Source organism: Sus scrofa, chromosome 13 (genome assembly GCF_054392235.1).
Source record: "Sus scrofa isolate SSC_HxYL_T2T_F1_AM1 chromosome 13, Sscrofa_HxYL_maternal_Yorkshire_Landrace_v2.0, whole genome shotgun sequence".
Taxonomy (NCBI): Eukaryota; Metazoa; Chordata; class Mammalia; order Artiodactyla; family Suidae; genus Sus; species Sus scrofa.
In genome coordinates, this window is record NC_139395.1 from 208326945 (window position 1) to 208345146 (window position 18202).

At 39.0% G+C, this 18202-nt stretch overlaps 1 protein-coding gene across 10 annotated transcripts in view; it reads right to left on the reverse strand.

Moving 5' to 3' along the window:
• The window catches only part of GRIK1 (glutamate ionotropic receptor kainate type subunit 1), a 409934-nt gene that overhangs the window by 42833 nt on the left and 348899 nt on the right, over nt 1-18202 (reverse strand). For all 10 annotated transcript variants that reach the window (XM_003483349.5, XM_005657138.4, XM_021070894.2 and 7 more), the window contains 5 exons: nt 17594-17707; nt 15585-15788; nt 14337-14560; nt 8183-8301; nt 3561-3778 (listed from right to left, as the gene is read on the reverse strand). In XM_003483349.5, the coding sequence (XP_003483397.1) occupies nt 3561-3778; nt 8183-8301; nt 14337-14560; nt 15585-15788; nt 17594-17707 (879 nt within the window). The remainder of the gene's footprint in view (nt 1-3560; nt 3779-8182; nt 8302-14336; nt 14561-15584; nt 15789-17593; nt 17708-18202) is intronic.

Below are 18202 nucleotides of genomic sequence, written 5' to 3' on the forward strand. Positions count from 1 at the left end.
CAGGCAAAGGTAGTTTTCCTCACTGATTCAACAACCCAAGAGAGGATATTGAAATCCTCTCAAAGGATTAAGAGAGAAAGGGAGGGTGGGAGACCCCAACGATGCCGCAGAGGTGACATGTTAATGGAGAGCCAGGGCAGAACAGAGTCCTTGTGATCATAACTGCTGTCACTGAGTGACAGGGTTCAACTACCCTGAGAGCTAAAAGGCTGGAGTGTTTCTTGCCCTTGCAGCATAATCCAGCTTAAGAACCCTGCATGTGTATCCCTCTGAAGCTTTCTGACAGCTTGCCTCCCTCAAGGGGAAAACTAAATCGGATTTAGCCCTTCTTGTCTTTTTGCAAATAAATTCCTTCTTGATAAATAGGGTTGCTGGGCTACAAGCTAACTTGTAAATTGAGGAATAAGGACTGTGTTTCTTCCTCTGTGGATCTCTATGAACCCTTCCTGCTATGGTCTGAATGTTTCCCTTCCAAATTCCTTTGTTGAAATTCGGACCCTCCAAGATGATGGCCTCAGGGAGGTGTTTAAGTCATGAGGATGGAGTCCCTGTGCGTGGGATTTGTGCCCTTATAAAAGAGGCTCCAGAGAGACCTTCGCCCCTTCCACCTGTGAGGACACAAGGAAAAGTCTTCAACTTGGACGAGAGCCCTCATCCAGCCATCACTGGCACCCTGATCTTGACCTCTAGCCTCCCCGAACTGTGAGACATAAACTTCTGTTGTTTATAAGCTACCCAGTCTGTGGAGTTTTGTTATAGCAGCCTGAACATCTCCTCACCTCCCTCCCTTCCTCTTTCTCTCCTTCCCTCCCCTGATAGAATTCCATCTACCTGAGTGCATTTGTTCATTTTTTGAAAACATATTTCCTGAGTGCCTACTATCCCTACTATGTGCCTACTATCCCTACTATGTACCTACTATGCACCAGATACCGTTTTAGGTTCTGAAGACAGAATGACAAACAAAAGAGACTTATTCTCTACCCTCAAGGAACTCACCTTCTAGAACTCTCCCAAGTTTGACTGTACCCTTGCTCTTTCATTGATAGCTTTATGCATGTGTGGCAAGTTATGTAGCCAAGCTATGCCTCATTTTCTCATCATCTATTGGTGATACTATTATCCCAATTGGCCTTTATAAGGATAAAGTAACATAATAAAGCAGTTAGGAACAGGGAGTGTGGCTGTGACCCAGTGTGCAAAGCATGTGGCTGTTCTCCCTGTCATTGCTGATACTATCTTCATGCTCTTTCTCCTTAAGGTGCTTATGGTCTCGTCATTTGCCTGGTCACCTGAGAGACTGCTTTTCCTTATGCCTCATATTCCGGACCGGGGAGCAAGGAGGAGCCTGCTCTGAAAATGCCCAGGGAGCAGCAGCTGTAGGAAGTGCACTATTCAAGCACACCTTAATGTGGTCACTGCCAGGAAATGTGGGAACCAGCATCTTTTATGTTCAGAGGCATGTGAGCAGAGGCAAATCAAAATGAGGCTAAGGAGAATACAGAGATTGCTTGCACAGTAGCAAAGTCAAGTTTATTGTTTTTTCAAAGGGGAGCCTCTCTCTTACGTGCATCTTTTCTTTTCTTTTCTTCCTTCCTTCCTTCCTTCCTTCCTTCCTTCCTTCCTTCCTTCCTTCCTTCCTTCCTTCCTTCCCTCCTTTCTTTCCTGTCTTTTTTAGGGCCATACATGGGGCCCTTGGAAGTTTCCAGGCTAGGGGTCATATCAGAGCTGTAGCCTCCAGCCTACACCACAGCCACAGCAACACCAGATCTGAGCTGCATATGCGACTTATACTGCAGCTCGTGGCAACACAAGATCCTTAACCCACTGAATGAGGCCAGGGATCAAACCCACATCCTTGTGGATACTAGTCAGGTTTGTTACCACTGCACGACCATGGAACTCCATGTGCATCTTTCTAGAAGGCAGTAGAAACTTCTGTCTCTATTTTCCCACTTTCCCACTTTTTTCCCACTTTTACTTAAAAAGTTTCTGACATTGGTGAAAGAGGTAAATCTTTTCAGATATTTTTGCAGACATACCTAATTCTACTTTGGCAGTGTCCCTATGTCCAATGTGCCTTTCAGGTCACTTTCCTGGTTTCTGACAAGTATTGTGATAAATTGCTAGCTGGCAGGGTAACTCGTGTTTCTTCACACTATTGATTATAGGAAAATTCAAGTTTTCAGAAAGTTGGAGAGCCATATATTTAATATCGTTTGTCCTTAAAACAACACTTGTACAAAGAAGAAACAATCACCACACACCTTCATTAAATCAATGACATATTTCTTAAATAAAAAAATTAAAAATCATATTTTTAATGTAGAGGAAAAGAAAAATTCTAATTTTTTGCATTACTCTACTTTTTGATAAACCTCTGGGTAGAGTTTACTCTTAAAATGTTTTCGTTTATTTATTATTATTGTTCATTGTCAAAACACATTTACTGCATAAGTAAGTCCAATTTTGGTGAACTGCTGCTGTTATACAAAGAAGAGTTTGCTTTTTTTACCCTTAGTTCTTTATCTCTAAATTAATATTCTTCACAAGTCAAAGTCGTCCACCCAATCCTGAGGTGACAAGTTCATTTTCAATAATCTGAATGTGAAACTTTGACAAAGGTATCTCAAGAGTTTATTTTGCTTACAATTGCTGGTTTCTTTCTTTCTTCTTTTTTCTTAAATGTGCAATTACCAGTTATAAGAAGGTTCTAGCCTGTCTCTGTCATAGACCAAGTGTGTGATTTTGAACAGATACTTTGGCTTCCGAGGGTTTTGTTCTCCTCATGAGTAGTGTGAAGGGTTGAGCTTTGTCATTTCTAAATCTCCCTGGATTTACTAAAATCCATTTTCCCCCTGGGGGAAATATAGTATCTGAGACTTGATAATAAAAGTACTACAGCTTATTTCATAACCAAGGCAGAAATCAGTTTTGTTTTTCTGGGCAAATAACTAAAAAGACTTGAATAACAAAATTCACTTGATGCTAAAACTACATGGATTCTAACTTTACTCTCCTCTGGTGCCTCAGAGGCACTCCAGGCTATTGAAGGCTTCAGGCTGCGCTGGGAGCACTGGCCCTATTGGTGCAGATGCAATATTAGACTGGAGTCCCCTGAGATTTTTTGGGTTTTCATTCTTCAAGTAAATTCCAGTGTCAACACATTTACGTATCCTCTGCTTCTGTCTCACCCAGTAGAGAACAGAAAGAACAAAGCAGTGACATTCAAGTATTCTGATCGCCAAACTTTCAGATTTGGTGGGTTTCATACACAATTGACTAACGGGTGTTAAAGGGCAAGAGAAGATATTGAAGACACTGATCTGCGGATCTGAGTGTACTAAATTGGGGATAGAAGGAATGACACCTTGGGAAGAGAAAACATTGCTTTAAGTTGACAAGAGAGCAGCTGATGTCCTTGTCATCAGATTATGTCATTAGACATTTTATTTTACAAGTGCTTAAGGCTTTTTTTTTTTTTTTGGACAGATTCTTATTCCCCACCCTCCTCCTCTGCATATGAAAGAACCACTGAGAATATATTGCCAGTTCCTTACCTTGAAGAAGGTCATTGTTGATCCATCTCTGACTGCCCCATATTCTATCTTGGTTTGCTTTGCCAGATCATCTGCTGAATCAATGGGGGATTCCATTCGCTCTACTGTCAAGAAGGCAGCCAGATTGGCAGTGTAGGATGAAATGATGATTAGGGTGAAAAACCACCATATCCCTCCAACTATTCTGGTTGAGAGAGCTTTGGGCATCAACTCTGATCCTGTGATGGTATCATCAGAGTAAGAGTGTTAAACAGAGTTAAGAGAAGTGGAAGACTCATGATTCAACACTAGTCTAGAGAGAGAATGCATTTTTGTGACACAAAACAATAAATCTATCAAGGACTTACTCTCTTGTGTGTAGGTGAATAGATACATTTTTAAAGAAAATGAAGCAAAATCAAATGATTTTTTTATCATTAATCATTGCCACTATTTAAAATGTAATTTATTGACATTCAATGATATTAAATGGTTTTAACCCTGAGATATTTCTATGTCTAAAATTTATAGATAGTTTAGTTTCTTAGACTTGAATTTGTTGGATTGTTTTTGCTGAAAAGTCAATCCTCAGACTCTGGCCTTTTATTATTATCTAATATGCATCTTATTGTATGAAGTAACATGTTTTAGGTTGTACAACAGTGAAAGCTTTGACATGCTAACTTATCATTATTTAATATTAAAGAAAGTATGAGAGGCTTTTGAAAGATTTACATATGTCATTTATCATATATGCTTTAGTAAAACAGTGGAGTTTTACAAATCAAATAAAATTGGATGCTGCCATACTTGACAGTAGATGAATCATTTTTTACTGTTTTATGTTAGTTTGAAGTCCAAATAATTTTTTTTTCTAATGTAGATTCTTATTTAACTGAAAATAATATATTCACTGAAAAGGCACAATTTTGTCCCCAAAATGCTATTTTAAAATTAACTTCAAAGACTGTGAGTTTCTCAGGTGAAAATGGGCCCTTTATGATAATATCGAAAATATATCAAATATATCAGGAAGGGTGTATATATACATATATAGGTGTATATATATATTTTTAGATATTCTCAGATGATTCCTGATTCTTTGTGTAAAAGATAATAGAGAAGCATTTAATGTGTTTACCAAAAAAACTTTCTCTCTTAAAGAAAGGGTATGTGGGAAGAGTTTATTTACACAAAGGACAAACATCTGTGAAAATTCTCCAGCTCAAAACTTTTGATCAACCTAAGCTATCAGAATCTATAAATCCAGCATCAGAATCAAAAGGGGCAGAAGGGTAGAGCTCACCCCAATTGTATCAATTCATGGATGGATTTTGATTAACATGCTTGCCTGAAATTCACCACCAGTTCTGTCCTTAGCATTTCCTCCATGAACTTGGAGCAATGACAGATTTTATTGAGACCAGTTCAAAAGTGAACGGAAAACACCCTGAGTTAAAAAATCTGAAGTATGAAGTTCAGCAGGTGAGTTATCTAGTTTAAAGGAGTCTTTCACTATCCCGTTTGGGTGTTTGAAGTTTGTACTTAATGGCTTAAGATAGAAAGGGAAATTACCAATCTACAAATAAATGAGCTGATGCCCAAGTTTAATCTATAAACAGTTACAAATATTGCTCTTGAAATCAAAGCCAGCTCAAGGCTCGTCGTGATAAGCAGATAAAAGTTGGTAGAGTTTCTTAGCTTTGAATTAGATCTATTCTCCTAAAGCAATTAGGCATCTTGCGCTTTATTCTCTTTTAATGAGGTTAATGGCTTCATTGTGGTTTTTATTTCCTTCTTCTGTGTGTTTGTTTGAATTTGGGTGTGTACAAATTTACAGGTTTATAATAGTTTTCATTAAATTGCCTCCAAGGATTTAGTAGAATAGTTTGTTGCTGTTGTTTTAATCTTGAGATTTAATGGGATTTATACGCCCATGGGTGTGTGTGTGTGTTTAATGCCCAAGTTTGTTTCATATCTTTGTACTTAATTGATCTAGCAGCCTTGTGGCAACGTGATATTATTTTAGCTCTTTAGTTGGCTATCATTAAAATATCATTTATTTCATAGAATAGCTGTGGGAAATAAATAATATGGTTAGTAGACATATTTTATTAGCTTATAGGTATAGATTTTCTGCTGTAAATTTATCCTTATTTTATTTGGTTGCATTTGTGAAGAGATAAGGTTTTAATTTATGATTTGTAAAATTATGCATTCTAGGGCAGTAAAACTGGACAGACAGATGGACAACCAACTGTTGACATGTAATAATATATTCACATCTGTCGTAATTTAAAACATATATTTATATTTTGGATGAAATTGTCTTGAAAATTAGAAAATAATTAGTAGAGACCTACTCAGATTACGTTTAGGCCCTTGGTAGATGGTATGAATTAGATTTCTCAACATTTCATCTTTTTAAAAAGTTTCATGCAATTTTGTGATTTTCATGACTCTCAATGTTAATTGATATACTGAGAAATGACTTCACTCATGTAGTGACAATTTGCCTAAATTCAGAACTCTAGAGGATGAAGTTACGAAAGTAATAAAAGTAAAGAATCATTAGAAAATATTTGGGATGAGAGACAATACTTGCTGAAGTCTCTTTAGTGCCTTTTACGGCAGACATGACAGCCAATCCTGATCCAGACTTTGCTCACGCTCTGTAGAAAAGAGAAAGCCTGATCATCACGTTAAAGAAAAAGAAATTAAACAAACTGGTTTCCAACTGAGTAGTGACAAGCTTCTGCTAACCAGAGCACAGTAATCAATACAGAAGTCAGCTACCTGGTCAAACGCCACCTGCTAAGGACAGATGCACTAACAGTCACCAGTACCACAAATTTGTACATTGCCATATTTGTTTCACCTGACAAATATTTCTTGAAAAACAAGCAGAGTCTGGTTGGGGCTGACTGTCATGTACCCAAGGTAGTGGTAACGAGCAGACACTGCATCCCACAGTTTGTTGTGGATGATGGTGAACTCCAAACAGGGAGAATATAAAAGAGAATTGGGGGAGGGGTAGATACACTCAAGTGAAAAAAGGCAGTCACTGGCCATTGTCATATATACTCGCAAATTCTTGCTGCATGATCTATGAAAACCCACGTCTATATTTTTCTTTTTTTTCTTTTTTTTAGGGTCGCACTTGTGGCTTATGGAGGTTCCCAGGCTAGAGGTTGAATCAGAGCTGCAGCTGCCCGGCCTATGCCACAGCCACAGAAATGCCAGATCCAAGCTGCGTCTGCAACCTACACCACAGCTCACAGCAATGTTGGATCTTTAACCCACTGAGGGAGGCCAGGGATGGAACTCCTATACTAATAGATACCAGTTGAGTTCGTTACTGCTGAGGCCCAACAGGAACTCCAACATATTTGTCCATTCTAATGGTACAGGAAGGTAAGCTATGGGGAGAAGGGGAGTCTCTTTCACTCTTTGAAAGTAATTGCTCACAAATAAGTGCTTTACAAACTAAACGTGTGGGTAAAGCAGGATATAGGGTCTAATGGGTTTTCCTGCAGGACTGAGAGTTCTGTGCTATGCTCTAAACTCAGGCAAGTGATTTCTAGTAAATCAGGTGCTGTGGCTACACCTATCTGGCAGAGCCTGAATAAACTATACTTACTTGCACGATGAGAGGATTTATTCACTTTCCTCAATTATTTGGTATTTCTACACTAGAGACCCTTGCTCTTTCTCCCTGGAATTTTTAGACACATAAACATTTCGAATAGTGTGATAACAACTCCCTCATGAGTAGACAGGTTCACGTCTAGGTAACAAATATCTCTAATATATATCCCAGTTGAAATTTCCTTTGCCAATTTATTTTTGCAGCTTGTTGTCAAATGAGCTGACAGTCCAAATACAATCGCATCTGCAGCTTATGATTTTCTTAAATTAATGCATTTAATCTTGAGAAGTATTTTCTAGATCATACGCCTGGAATCAAAGCTGAGGAAAATCCACAAAAGAGTTGGGTTTCTTCCAAAGGTTAAAACAACTCACTCCCCCTTCCCTCTCAAAACCCAAATCCTCCCAATCACAGAAAATGTCTAAAATATGTTACATTTCTACAGTTTGAATTTTATTTCCCCAAACTACTCTGGTTTACTGTTGCTATGGTTACCAATTGAGGGAAATTGTAAAAAGTTACTGGGAAGCTAAAATGAATCCCAGTAGGGTTTGCCAGAGAGGTAATTAGGTGACAATTTTAGGTACTGTCAGCTATTGGAAGAAGGTAAATCAACCTGATTTTCAAAGGATTCAAATTTTACTCCTTTCAAATTTTTAACTTGTAAAGTTACAACTAAAAAGGAAAAGACTAATATCTCTATCAATGTAAATTTGTAAACAATTTCTAAAGTACTTTCTCCTTTCTTCCATTTAGGAAAATTTGTATCTGCTACTTGATGGCAGCCTTAGTTTAGATCTGTGGCAAAGGAGTTCCATTTCTGTCATATTTTTGTCTTTTTTATTTTTAGAACTGTCTAGGAAGACAGGTTCTATGTTTTAAATGCCTGAGATAGTGTTCAGCCTACCCTCTAGCTTCTTGGTGGAGTTTACCAGCATGAAAGCCTGTCAGCATATTGTGGGATGCGTGTGACAAAGATGGGCAACCGAGGTACCTTGTTGCATGAGAGCTCCAACTCCAAACCAGAAACTATTTAGTAAAGTAAAATTGTTTTCCACCACGTCTGAGTCAGGGTTGCATGGGTGGGGGTTATACCACTCGTAAGGTGTAAACCTGCAGTAGTTAACAGAAACAGTCTGTAAACATCAGATCAATACATGCGATACCCTCAAAAACCCACTGAACAAAGTGGAACAACTAGCAACTAATGACAAATGCTTCAAACCAGACAGTAGGCTGTATTCATAAACTTACAGCCTTTGTGGGTAAAGTGCAAGGGAGCCTTTAGTCATTACATTTACCAGACTTCTGATTTCTAGGCAGAGCCCATTGGTCGTCTGGAGTTCTACTCCTCAGATCTATGTCTCCTGCATTCTTCTGAGTTTTCATTCATTTCCATTTTACTGAACCACTAGATGGACTGCAAAGAGAGGTTGACTCATCCCAAGTATTTACCCCACAGAGTAGCAATGACAATGACATACACACTGTGACAAATCAACAGCAATGTCAAAGACCTGTGTTCTTAGGTATTGCGGGAGACACGAAAGAGAGGGGTGATTGGCCTTACAAGGGGCGCCTATGGACAGAAGCTTGAAGAAGTCTATGTGGTCTATTGATTTCATAATGCATCAAAGGAGATGCAAATTTGAAGCAATGAACAGGAAGAAGGTCTGGATTGGGTTGTTATTAGATGTTTTCATGATAGTATATGGAGATAAAAATCACGATCCTTAAATGAAGTTTGAATAAAGTTCAAACTTAGAAGGATCCTGGCCCAGTCATAGGAGTTCAGTAGTATTAAATGCATAGCATGTCTTAATGGAGAATTTTAGGTTCACCGTTTTCTATAGATTCATTTTTAATTATTTCTAAAGTTTCTAACCAACTTTAGGTGGTTAGAAAATAAGCCTTAAATAAGTAACTTGAGCTCTCTGGCCTCAGTTTCCTTATTTGTAAAGAAGAGGAATCCAGGTATTTCTGAGGTGTGTTAAGATAAAAATGGGGGGAACCGAATAAATTTTTGGCTCTTTATTTCTGAACATCTGTCTGACCTCCATAGCCCAAAGAGCTCCCTGTCCTGTGATTAGTTTTTAGGGCTATCTTTCCAAGGGGCACTTATTTTTCCAAAAAGACATTAGCAGATGCTCTGCAAAGTGATCTGGAAATGATTTAAAATGCAGTCGTTCTTAGCACTGGGAGCTTTGCCATTTGCCATTGGGTCCTTTTAATGCAAGCAGTCATGTTACAGAAACGTTAAAACACCATAAAGCTGATAAGAACATACGGAATGCTCTCCAGCCATAAGGTTTCGGCAGTAAACAATAGCAGGTTGCTGACACATAGGGGAGAGCTGGTGTTCAGGTGAATACATTATCTATAGCGGAAAGCAGGGCATATTGTGAATCACATACAAGGAAGGGGGCAGACAGTTCCTCTTAATGAAAAACCATTCTCTAAACCCCCAGACATCTTCTGAACAGTATTCAGTGTCTCCTCATCAAGTCTTAGGGAGACTGGGATAATAGCCTCATAGTTTATCCCACAATAATGGTATCTGACTCATTACTGCGCCTTCTCCACAGCTGTAGGGCACACAGTGTAGGCTCCTGTGAAGCTTATGAATATAGCTTTAATTGACAATGCTATGCCGATACATTTTAATTACTGTTTCAAAACTATAATTAAGTTTTTAATTTATACACTCTTATAACCATAGTAGTTTGCCGAGCTGAAGAACCGAATACCAATGTTAATGAACCTACTAATTGAAGCAGTATGCAGAGTAAAGATGCCATTACTTAAACAATATCATTGCTGCTTGTACAATAATTTAAAAATATAAATTGCAATACATTATGAGGATTGCGCATTCAAAAGAAGGAGTTTTCCTAAACAGACCTTAAAACCTGGCAACTACCAACCCCCTGATATTCTGGCATTTCTTCCCTGTATATGCTCTGATGCATGAGCTCACCACTTTGCTTTTTGCAATGCTCCTTCTAACCTGGTCTTGTTTCATTAATTCATATTTTGCAGTTATAAGTGAACAATTAATCTAATTTTCCATGGCAAAAAAGAAAAACTGTCTAAACAGCAATGTGATTCTGCCTGCTCTGCAGAGATATTCTAGGTTCTTTCTCTCCGGGATCCTGAGTGACTAGGGGAGCATGTAGACTAAGGAATATTAAATAGTGATTTGATGCTGTGCTGGAAGACCCTGACTTTTCATAAAGCAACAAATCTACCTGTGGTCTGGATAGAGATATTTCAGCTTGAAATTCCTAACACTTGCTTTAAGATAACCAGTGTGACAGCAACGTCAGCATCCAAAAGTCTAGGGGAAGATTACTAGACCGGCACCAATGATATTCTGAAGCTACTATCCTCAACAGATGCTGATTTTTAGTAAAATGACAGAGAAAGGGATGAATGTGCTTAGAATCTATGTCAAAACTTACATATGGAAGATTAGCATTATGTTGAAATACAGAGGCTTATTTCAGTTTTGTTTATATGTGCCAGACTATTACTTGAATGGAAGATATAAAATAATGGTTACACTGAAGCTCTCTAATTAAGGGACCTTTTTTATGGCTAAGAATGAATGTTGGGCTGTATCAAGAAGAGGGAGATCTCTATTCATTTTTCAATGCAGAAAGTACTATTCGATCTTGTAATATAACAGTTGTGTTTTTATGACAACCTTAGAGTTCCAGTCAAAGGTATTTTTGATTTTTCCTTGACAGACGCCAGCTTAAAAACTGTTCATTTTTAAGAAGAGGAGTATACAGTATAAGATGTAAGCAGATATTATATCTGGATATTTGGCTTAATTTAAATTGTGTATTCATGGTGGGTGTAATTCCTTGGTTTATTTAAATGCACAAAATAATTAGAAAAAATGTCAACCACAAAACAAAGATGCCAGCATGCACATTTGTAACAAGTCATAGTAACTAAAATTTTTGTGTGGTTTTCCTTAGTTTATCTAACGTTATAATTTCAATTCAGTTCAGCAAATGATTTGCAAACCTCTGAGAGCATTAGCCTAGATGCAGTGATGGGCTTTACTTTTCCCCTTTAAAAGGACAAGAAGGGCTATTCTTCAAAATGCAAAATCAAAAGCCTCTCTAGAGCTAAAGATGATTAGGAGGTTAACTATTTTTCATTTTTACTTCACTAACTTTGAGTGCAAACCACTAAGGTGGTAACAGAAAGTCATTTTCACATCTTAGCTTACTGATGCAAGAGACCAAGTTCAAGGTCTCAAGCTAAGAGGCTGGGAAGTAAATGCAAATTGGCACACTTACTCACCCAGAATTTTGTCTTTGGGAATCACCTCCAAGATACATTTAGTGGCTTTTGGAAGTAGAAGCAGGAGTGGGTTCAAAGGTGTGGAGAAGATGAGTGTAGTTGAGAGTAGGAGCTCCATGACAGTGTACCTGCACACTGCAGGAAATTACTTTCTATATTTTTAAATTTTCTATGTTTTACCACTGTAGGAAACTTGTTTGCAAGTTTGCATTTGATGCATGACATCTCCACTTCCGCAAGACCCAGAGTGAAAGGGAAGACAGTGAGAAGGGAGTGACAAGGAGAATAAACTACATAAAGAAGAGCTGGTTTATAAATGGTACTGTTGGTTAAGTAGGCACATTGAGTGGATAGTATTGACTGGGGGGAAGGAAGCTGCTTTCTTAATTGAAGCAGAATGAAGTTAGAAAATGTAGGGCTCTGGGTCACCAGCAGCTTGTGGAGGAACAATCAAAATAAAGAGGAGAAAACAAATGAAGATTACATTGTCCTGACCCATTCTGGAGATAAAATAAGGCAATTTAGAGGCTGAGTTAGGGTCAAGGGTACTTTCAACCTGTGTGCTTGTGAGGACTTCTGGATGCTGCTGAAACAGCCTTTTCTTTCACTGGTTTTGGTCAAGTCAGGGTGATAAGTAATATAGTGACTTGCTCATCAACATTGTTTTGCTTATTCTACTCATCAGCATCACTGCCTAGAGAAAGTAGAAAATTGGGAAATATAGAAACTCACTTCTCTGTTGCCCTCTGCTGCATGGATTGCTGTATTAGCACTAAAATCACCCAGCAGGTGTGGTCCCTGAACAAGGGAATGGAACAGCAAGCCAGTACAAGATTTCTTATTTATTGGTAGAGGGTACACCTTAGGGTAGTCATTCATTAAATGGCCATTCTAGGGCAGTTTTCATTTCACTTAGCAGACAGTAATGAGAAATGACCTCCAAAGGTGAATGCTTCATCTTGGAAAATTTGATACTCAGAGCAATATCATCTTTAATTATTTAGAGCATGGCGTTTCAAACTTGATGCTTTTGATGTTTTGGGGCAATTGTTTGTGGTGGGGTGGGGGAGGGCTGGTCTGCCCACTGTAGGACATTTCGCAGCATCCCTGGAGTCTACCTACTAGACGCCAGTAGCATCCTCCACCCTCATCTGTACCAATCAAAACCTATTTCCAGACATTCCCTAATGTTCCCTGGGGGACAAAATCTCTCCAAGGTGATATCCACTGATTAAATATTAAAGTATCAAAGGATAATATCACTCTACATCCTGCTGATATATATTTTCTGGGCTACATATCGAAAGCTTTGGTTATTATTTAAAAGTAATTTAATATCTGGACAAAAGTAGGCAGACAATCTAGGATCTGGTAATGGTACACTTCATGAGGTATAGAGACCTTTATTACCCCCATCTGATATTGAATGTATGTGTCTCCCACACAAAGAGCATATACTCCTCCACTTTGACTATGTCAGCCTTGCGGATCAGTAAGACCTTTCCAGACTAAGTTATTTTTCTTGGCTTTCTTTGTAAGTATGCCAGGGATAAAGCTACCTGACATTAATCAAAACCATACAATGGACAATGACAAAGAACTAGCATGAAGAAATATTTCTCTTAGAAATTCCTGGAGGGAAAACAAAAATTGATTAGGGAAAAAGTTCACTGAGTTTTGTTGAAAGATGAAAAAGATTGAAAATGAGTAGAGAACATAAAAAAGCAATTTTTTTTTACATGGTTTGTCAAGGGATATCAAATGTTTAAGCCAACAGAAAGATAAAAGAGCTGTGTTTCAAATTCAGTATCAAAAGTATTTAGAAAATATGATCTACCGAATGGTACAAAAATCCTTTGAACAATTGTAAAGAGCAGAATGGTTAAATGTAGTTATCTCAAAAAATAAAACCTAAACTGAATCATCAGGGTAAGATAAAGATATCTTGCCCCCAGACTGCATAGGTAGCTAATCTTTCATAGCTACTTCTAGAATTCTCTTGTTAACTGTCTAATGTATTCACATAAAAATTTTATAAAAGTTTCGAAATATTTGTCCTTATTCCTGAGGATTTCACAGTCTTGCTTAATCTGGTGTTTCTTATTTGCTACAACAATTACTAGCTGACTTTTTTTTGCTATTTTGCTTAATTTTGCAAATATTCCAGGAGTCAAGTATCTGGGTAGTATTTTCTTCTTCCTTTTGAAACATTTTAGATTTATTAGCTGAGCTGTTGCTTTTGTGGCAATGTAACTCAGGGAAAATGGGTAAAAAACCATTTTACATTGCTTTAAATAGTGGTAAAATTAAATCAATATAAAAATTATCTTCCTACTATTTTTAAAAATTAAATTTATGAGGGAGTTCCCATGGTGGCACAGCAGAAATGAATCCGACTAATATCCATGAGGATGTGGGTTTGATCCCTGGCCTCACTCAGGGGGTCAGGGATCCGGCATTGCCCTGAGGTGTGGTGTAGGTCAAAGATGTGGCTCAGATCTGATCTGGTGTTGCTGTGGCTGTGGTTTAGGCCAGCAGCTGTAGCTCTGATTCAACCCCTAGCCTGAGAACTTCCATATGCCACAAGTGTGGACCTAAAAAGCAAAGGAAAAAAAAAAAAAGAGAGAGAGAGAAGAAAAGGTACCTTTCTGAGTAATTAGGAGATATTCATTTATAGAGTGGCTTTTATGAGGGAAAAATTACCAGACTATAACACCAGGCAAAACTAAAAGGATATTTTAAAGTTCTTGATCTCTGCCTACCTCGAGAGCATGCAGGTCAACCTAACACTGACCTAGATCTCTTGCAAGTTCAGTAGCTCTGGAGCTTACCTTGCGATCACAAAGAGGACACAACTGACTCCTAAGCAGGCTAAGAGCACATACATCCATATGTCAGGAGACAAGGGGTTGAGGAAGGAGAAGACGCCTGGATTGGTGCCATTGGGCTTCCGGTAGAGAATGCTGATGCCCAGGGTCATGAAGGGCTTGGAGAAATCGATGACTTTCTCCCTCACGTAGGTGATGGTAAGAGGAGCCACCGCCAGATCAGCCTTCTGCAGAAGCAAGTTTGAAATTGTCACCTCAGCTCTCTAGCTTCCTGGAAAATGTCTAGACTTTTCCTGGTTCTCCTGACTCCTAGCCTCAACTTCAAATGGTTCTCACACAAGAAGCTCCGGTGATGACTGGCTCTAATACAAAAACAGTTGATTTATACCGTCATGTTTATGAAATAGTATTCACCAGCAAACAGAAACCAGAGGATGTGAAACACACACACATAAGATATGTGTGTATATACTCACGCACACATTCTTTAACTAAATGGAGGGGGAAAACCTGCAGAAGAATGTCTTGTAAAAAGGGCATGTGAGGGGAGTTCTCATCGTGGCTCAGAGATAACGGTCCTGGCTAGTATCCATGAGGACTCAGGTTCGATCCTGGCCTCGCTCCGTGGGTTAAGGATCTGGCATTGCTCTGAGCTTCGGTGTGGGCTGTAGATGTGGCTTGGATCTGGTGTTGTTGCTGTGGTTGCATATTAGGCCGGCAGCTACAGCTCTGATTTGATCCCTAGCCTGGGGACTTCTGTATGCCACTGGTGTGGTCCTAAAAAGACAAAGAAAAAAGGCATGTGAGAAAAGTAAGAAATGAGGAACTTGGTCATAAAATTAGTTGACAAGATGAGATTCGTTCTGACCTGCAAACTTCATAATTCTTTACAAGAATCACATGAGTATATTCTTTAGCAGTAAGGATGAGCCCATAAATTTTTATCCTCCATTTTTATTCTTATTTGCCTTTCTAAGTAGGCAAACTACATTTGTAAGTTGTTTTCTCTCACTTTTAAAACCATTTTTTATGACGCAATAAAATAAAGTATGTCTTCTGACTCTGATTCAGCCACCATAGCTCATGGCAATGCTGGATCCTTAACCCACTGACTGAGGCCAGGGATCAAACCCGCAACCTCATGGTTCCTAGTCAAATCCGTTTCCACTGCGCCGTGACAGGAACTCGCTTCTCATAATGCATGTCCTTAGATCTCTAACACTGTTATGTAGGAGATGTAGTTTTGCTTACGTGATCAATAAGTTCTTTGACCATTCCATTCCACTCTCCTTTATCATTCTGAGCTCCATATTTGCCATCAGGAACGAGTTTAACATCATAAATGAAACCCAGGATGTTTGACAATTCCTTCAATAGGTCTAAGCAATAGCCTTCAAATCTGTCATTTCCATACAGGGGCTTATCAGATTTCCTGTACATCACGTAGGGTTCTTCCTATAGGAAACAAAGCTTATATGAAACCCTGTTATAATGAAAGGCAGAATTTAGTTACACAAACTCCATCAACACCCAGAAGATATAAGATCCTTTGAAAACGATTTTTAAGATTTGAGGATACTAAAGAAAGATACTCGCCTTCCTGCCTTTGCCAAATTCATCTTCCCTACATCTCTGTAAAGACAGAACACTTCATGTTTCACTTTCTCTCCCTCCTCTCTCTTTGACTGAGAGTCCCCCCCCCCCCCATGGCTGAGGGCAGAGCTGTGACTGAGTGGTGTGATAGAGACACAGTCACGTCAAGCTTTGGGCCTGGCGGAGAAGCAGTGGATGATCTGATGTCTGGGTGTCTGGCCTCTAGCTGTGCTCACACCCTGTCTGGCCTTTAGCTGTGCTCACACCCAGCCTGACAGTGCTAGACCCACCCTCCCTCTTTTATAGGTGACATTCACCTGCTTACAAAAAGGAAATCTAAATGGGCAAATGTAGCCTCTTGATCTTCAAACTTCCTATCGACTGAAAACTCTGAAAACTCTAATTTTTTCATTTCTCAGCGAAATTTCATCTCCATTTCACTCTTCCTTTATTATTTACATGTTTTCCTTGGTTTCTATCAGGGTGTCTTATTCAAAGACTATTCTAATGTCTCCTTTTATCATCCATTCCATTTTCTTATTTGAACTCGCCTCAGAGCTCACCTCTGATAAATTCTTTGTTTATGTGTTTACATGATCAATCTCTTATCCTATGAATAATGGACCTTTCCTTACAACTATGTCTATAAGCTTACTCATTCTCATTTGACCAAATAAAAATTTATTTTAGAAAATCATAACAGTGACCACATGACTGAGTTGTCCTTTATGTTTAGGCTTATCCTCCAACAAACTGATAGAAGTAGAAAACGCTATATTTCCATGAGAAATTTGCAGAGAAAGGGGTTACCAGGAAAACAAAACCGTTTTCATTTAGGGTGATCAATTCTCAGCAGTTAACCATTTCAGAAACAAATTGGTCTGACACTGTGGAATAAATCAAATAAAACAGGAATGTCTGAAAGTGGAGGTCTTGGGGTGGCCACTGCCTTTATTTCTTGGATTAGGGTGCAGCAAAGAAGGCAAATCAACAACTTGTGGGTATACAGTGGCTGGAGGAGGGTGTGATAGGGCTTCCATCAGGGAGCAGGAAGCATTTTTACCTGGGCTTTTGTCGAACAGTCAATAAAGGAACTACTTACAGAGGAATGAGTGGAGTAAAGGGAGCCAACAAGGGTGGAGGTGGGAGTGGGAGTGAGATGTAGATACCCAGAGACCATCATAATTAGGAAACTAGGGCTGAGGCAGGAATGGGGGGATAGAGGGCTCCAGGAGTCCTGCACAGTTAGAGTAAGTAAGGAAGCAGGACCATTGACAAGATAGAAGCTAAGGTTGTGAAGGATGAGAGTCTGACAATATCACTGGGAAGCAGGGGAAGAAATTTCCTTGCATCTCTTCCTTTACTCCCCTGGCCTCTTGCTATAATGTCTCTTTGGTTGAAACCAACCAACAGCCAGAAAGCAAGGGAGACAAGGTGGGTAAATCTAGAGAGCAGGGCAGAACAGAGCTGAGAATGGACCAGAGGTAGCTCTTCAGAGCAATGTTGGAAGCTTATAATTCAGTCCAATAACAGGTATACACAAATATAGGCTCTTAATGTCCCAACTAAAAATAGACATTTGCAGACAGAGTTGTTGGCATGAAATAGATATGCTAAGGAATCCTTCAAGGTCTAGGGTAGCTCCAAATCCCAGACAGCCCACTTACCAGAATTGTGGTGACGATGAGTGTTCGGTTGGCCAGTGAATCAGTGATATTATTGGACCTGTCTTTGTTGCCATCCGTCATGTTAAGCCCACTGTTGGAGTTCCAAATCCCAATCTATACAGAACACAGTACATCAGAGGCTGCTGGCTGTCAGCGATGGCATTTATGCTAAAGAGAGACCCCTTCTACCTCAGGAATAGGCACAAAAGCTCATCGTCTGGGGAGAGGACACCAGGACAGCACAGTGGAAGCTACTACATGTGAGAAAATGAAATAATGGAAGAATGAGTGTGGAAGGAACAGAAAATTTATACTACGTGGGGTGGACATGGGAAGGTCTTTTTGTTTTGAATTTATAAATATCAATTTTCTTTTTAAAATTTAGAATATGTAAATGAGTCTCAGATTTTCTTCCAATATGTATTTCTTGAACACCTACTCCTATGCCAGAACTTCTTCTAGGCATTGGAGGGCCTAGCAAGGAACAAAAGAGACAAAAATTTCTGCTCTTGTGGAGCTTGCCTTTTATTGATACAAAACTTATGTTGTGAAAGTATTAACTATCAATGCCTTTAAAATGTATAAGAAATGGGATGGAGAGAACATAGA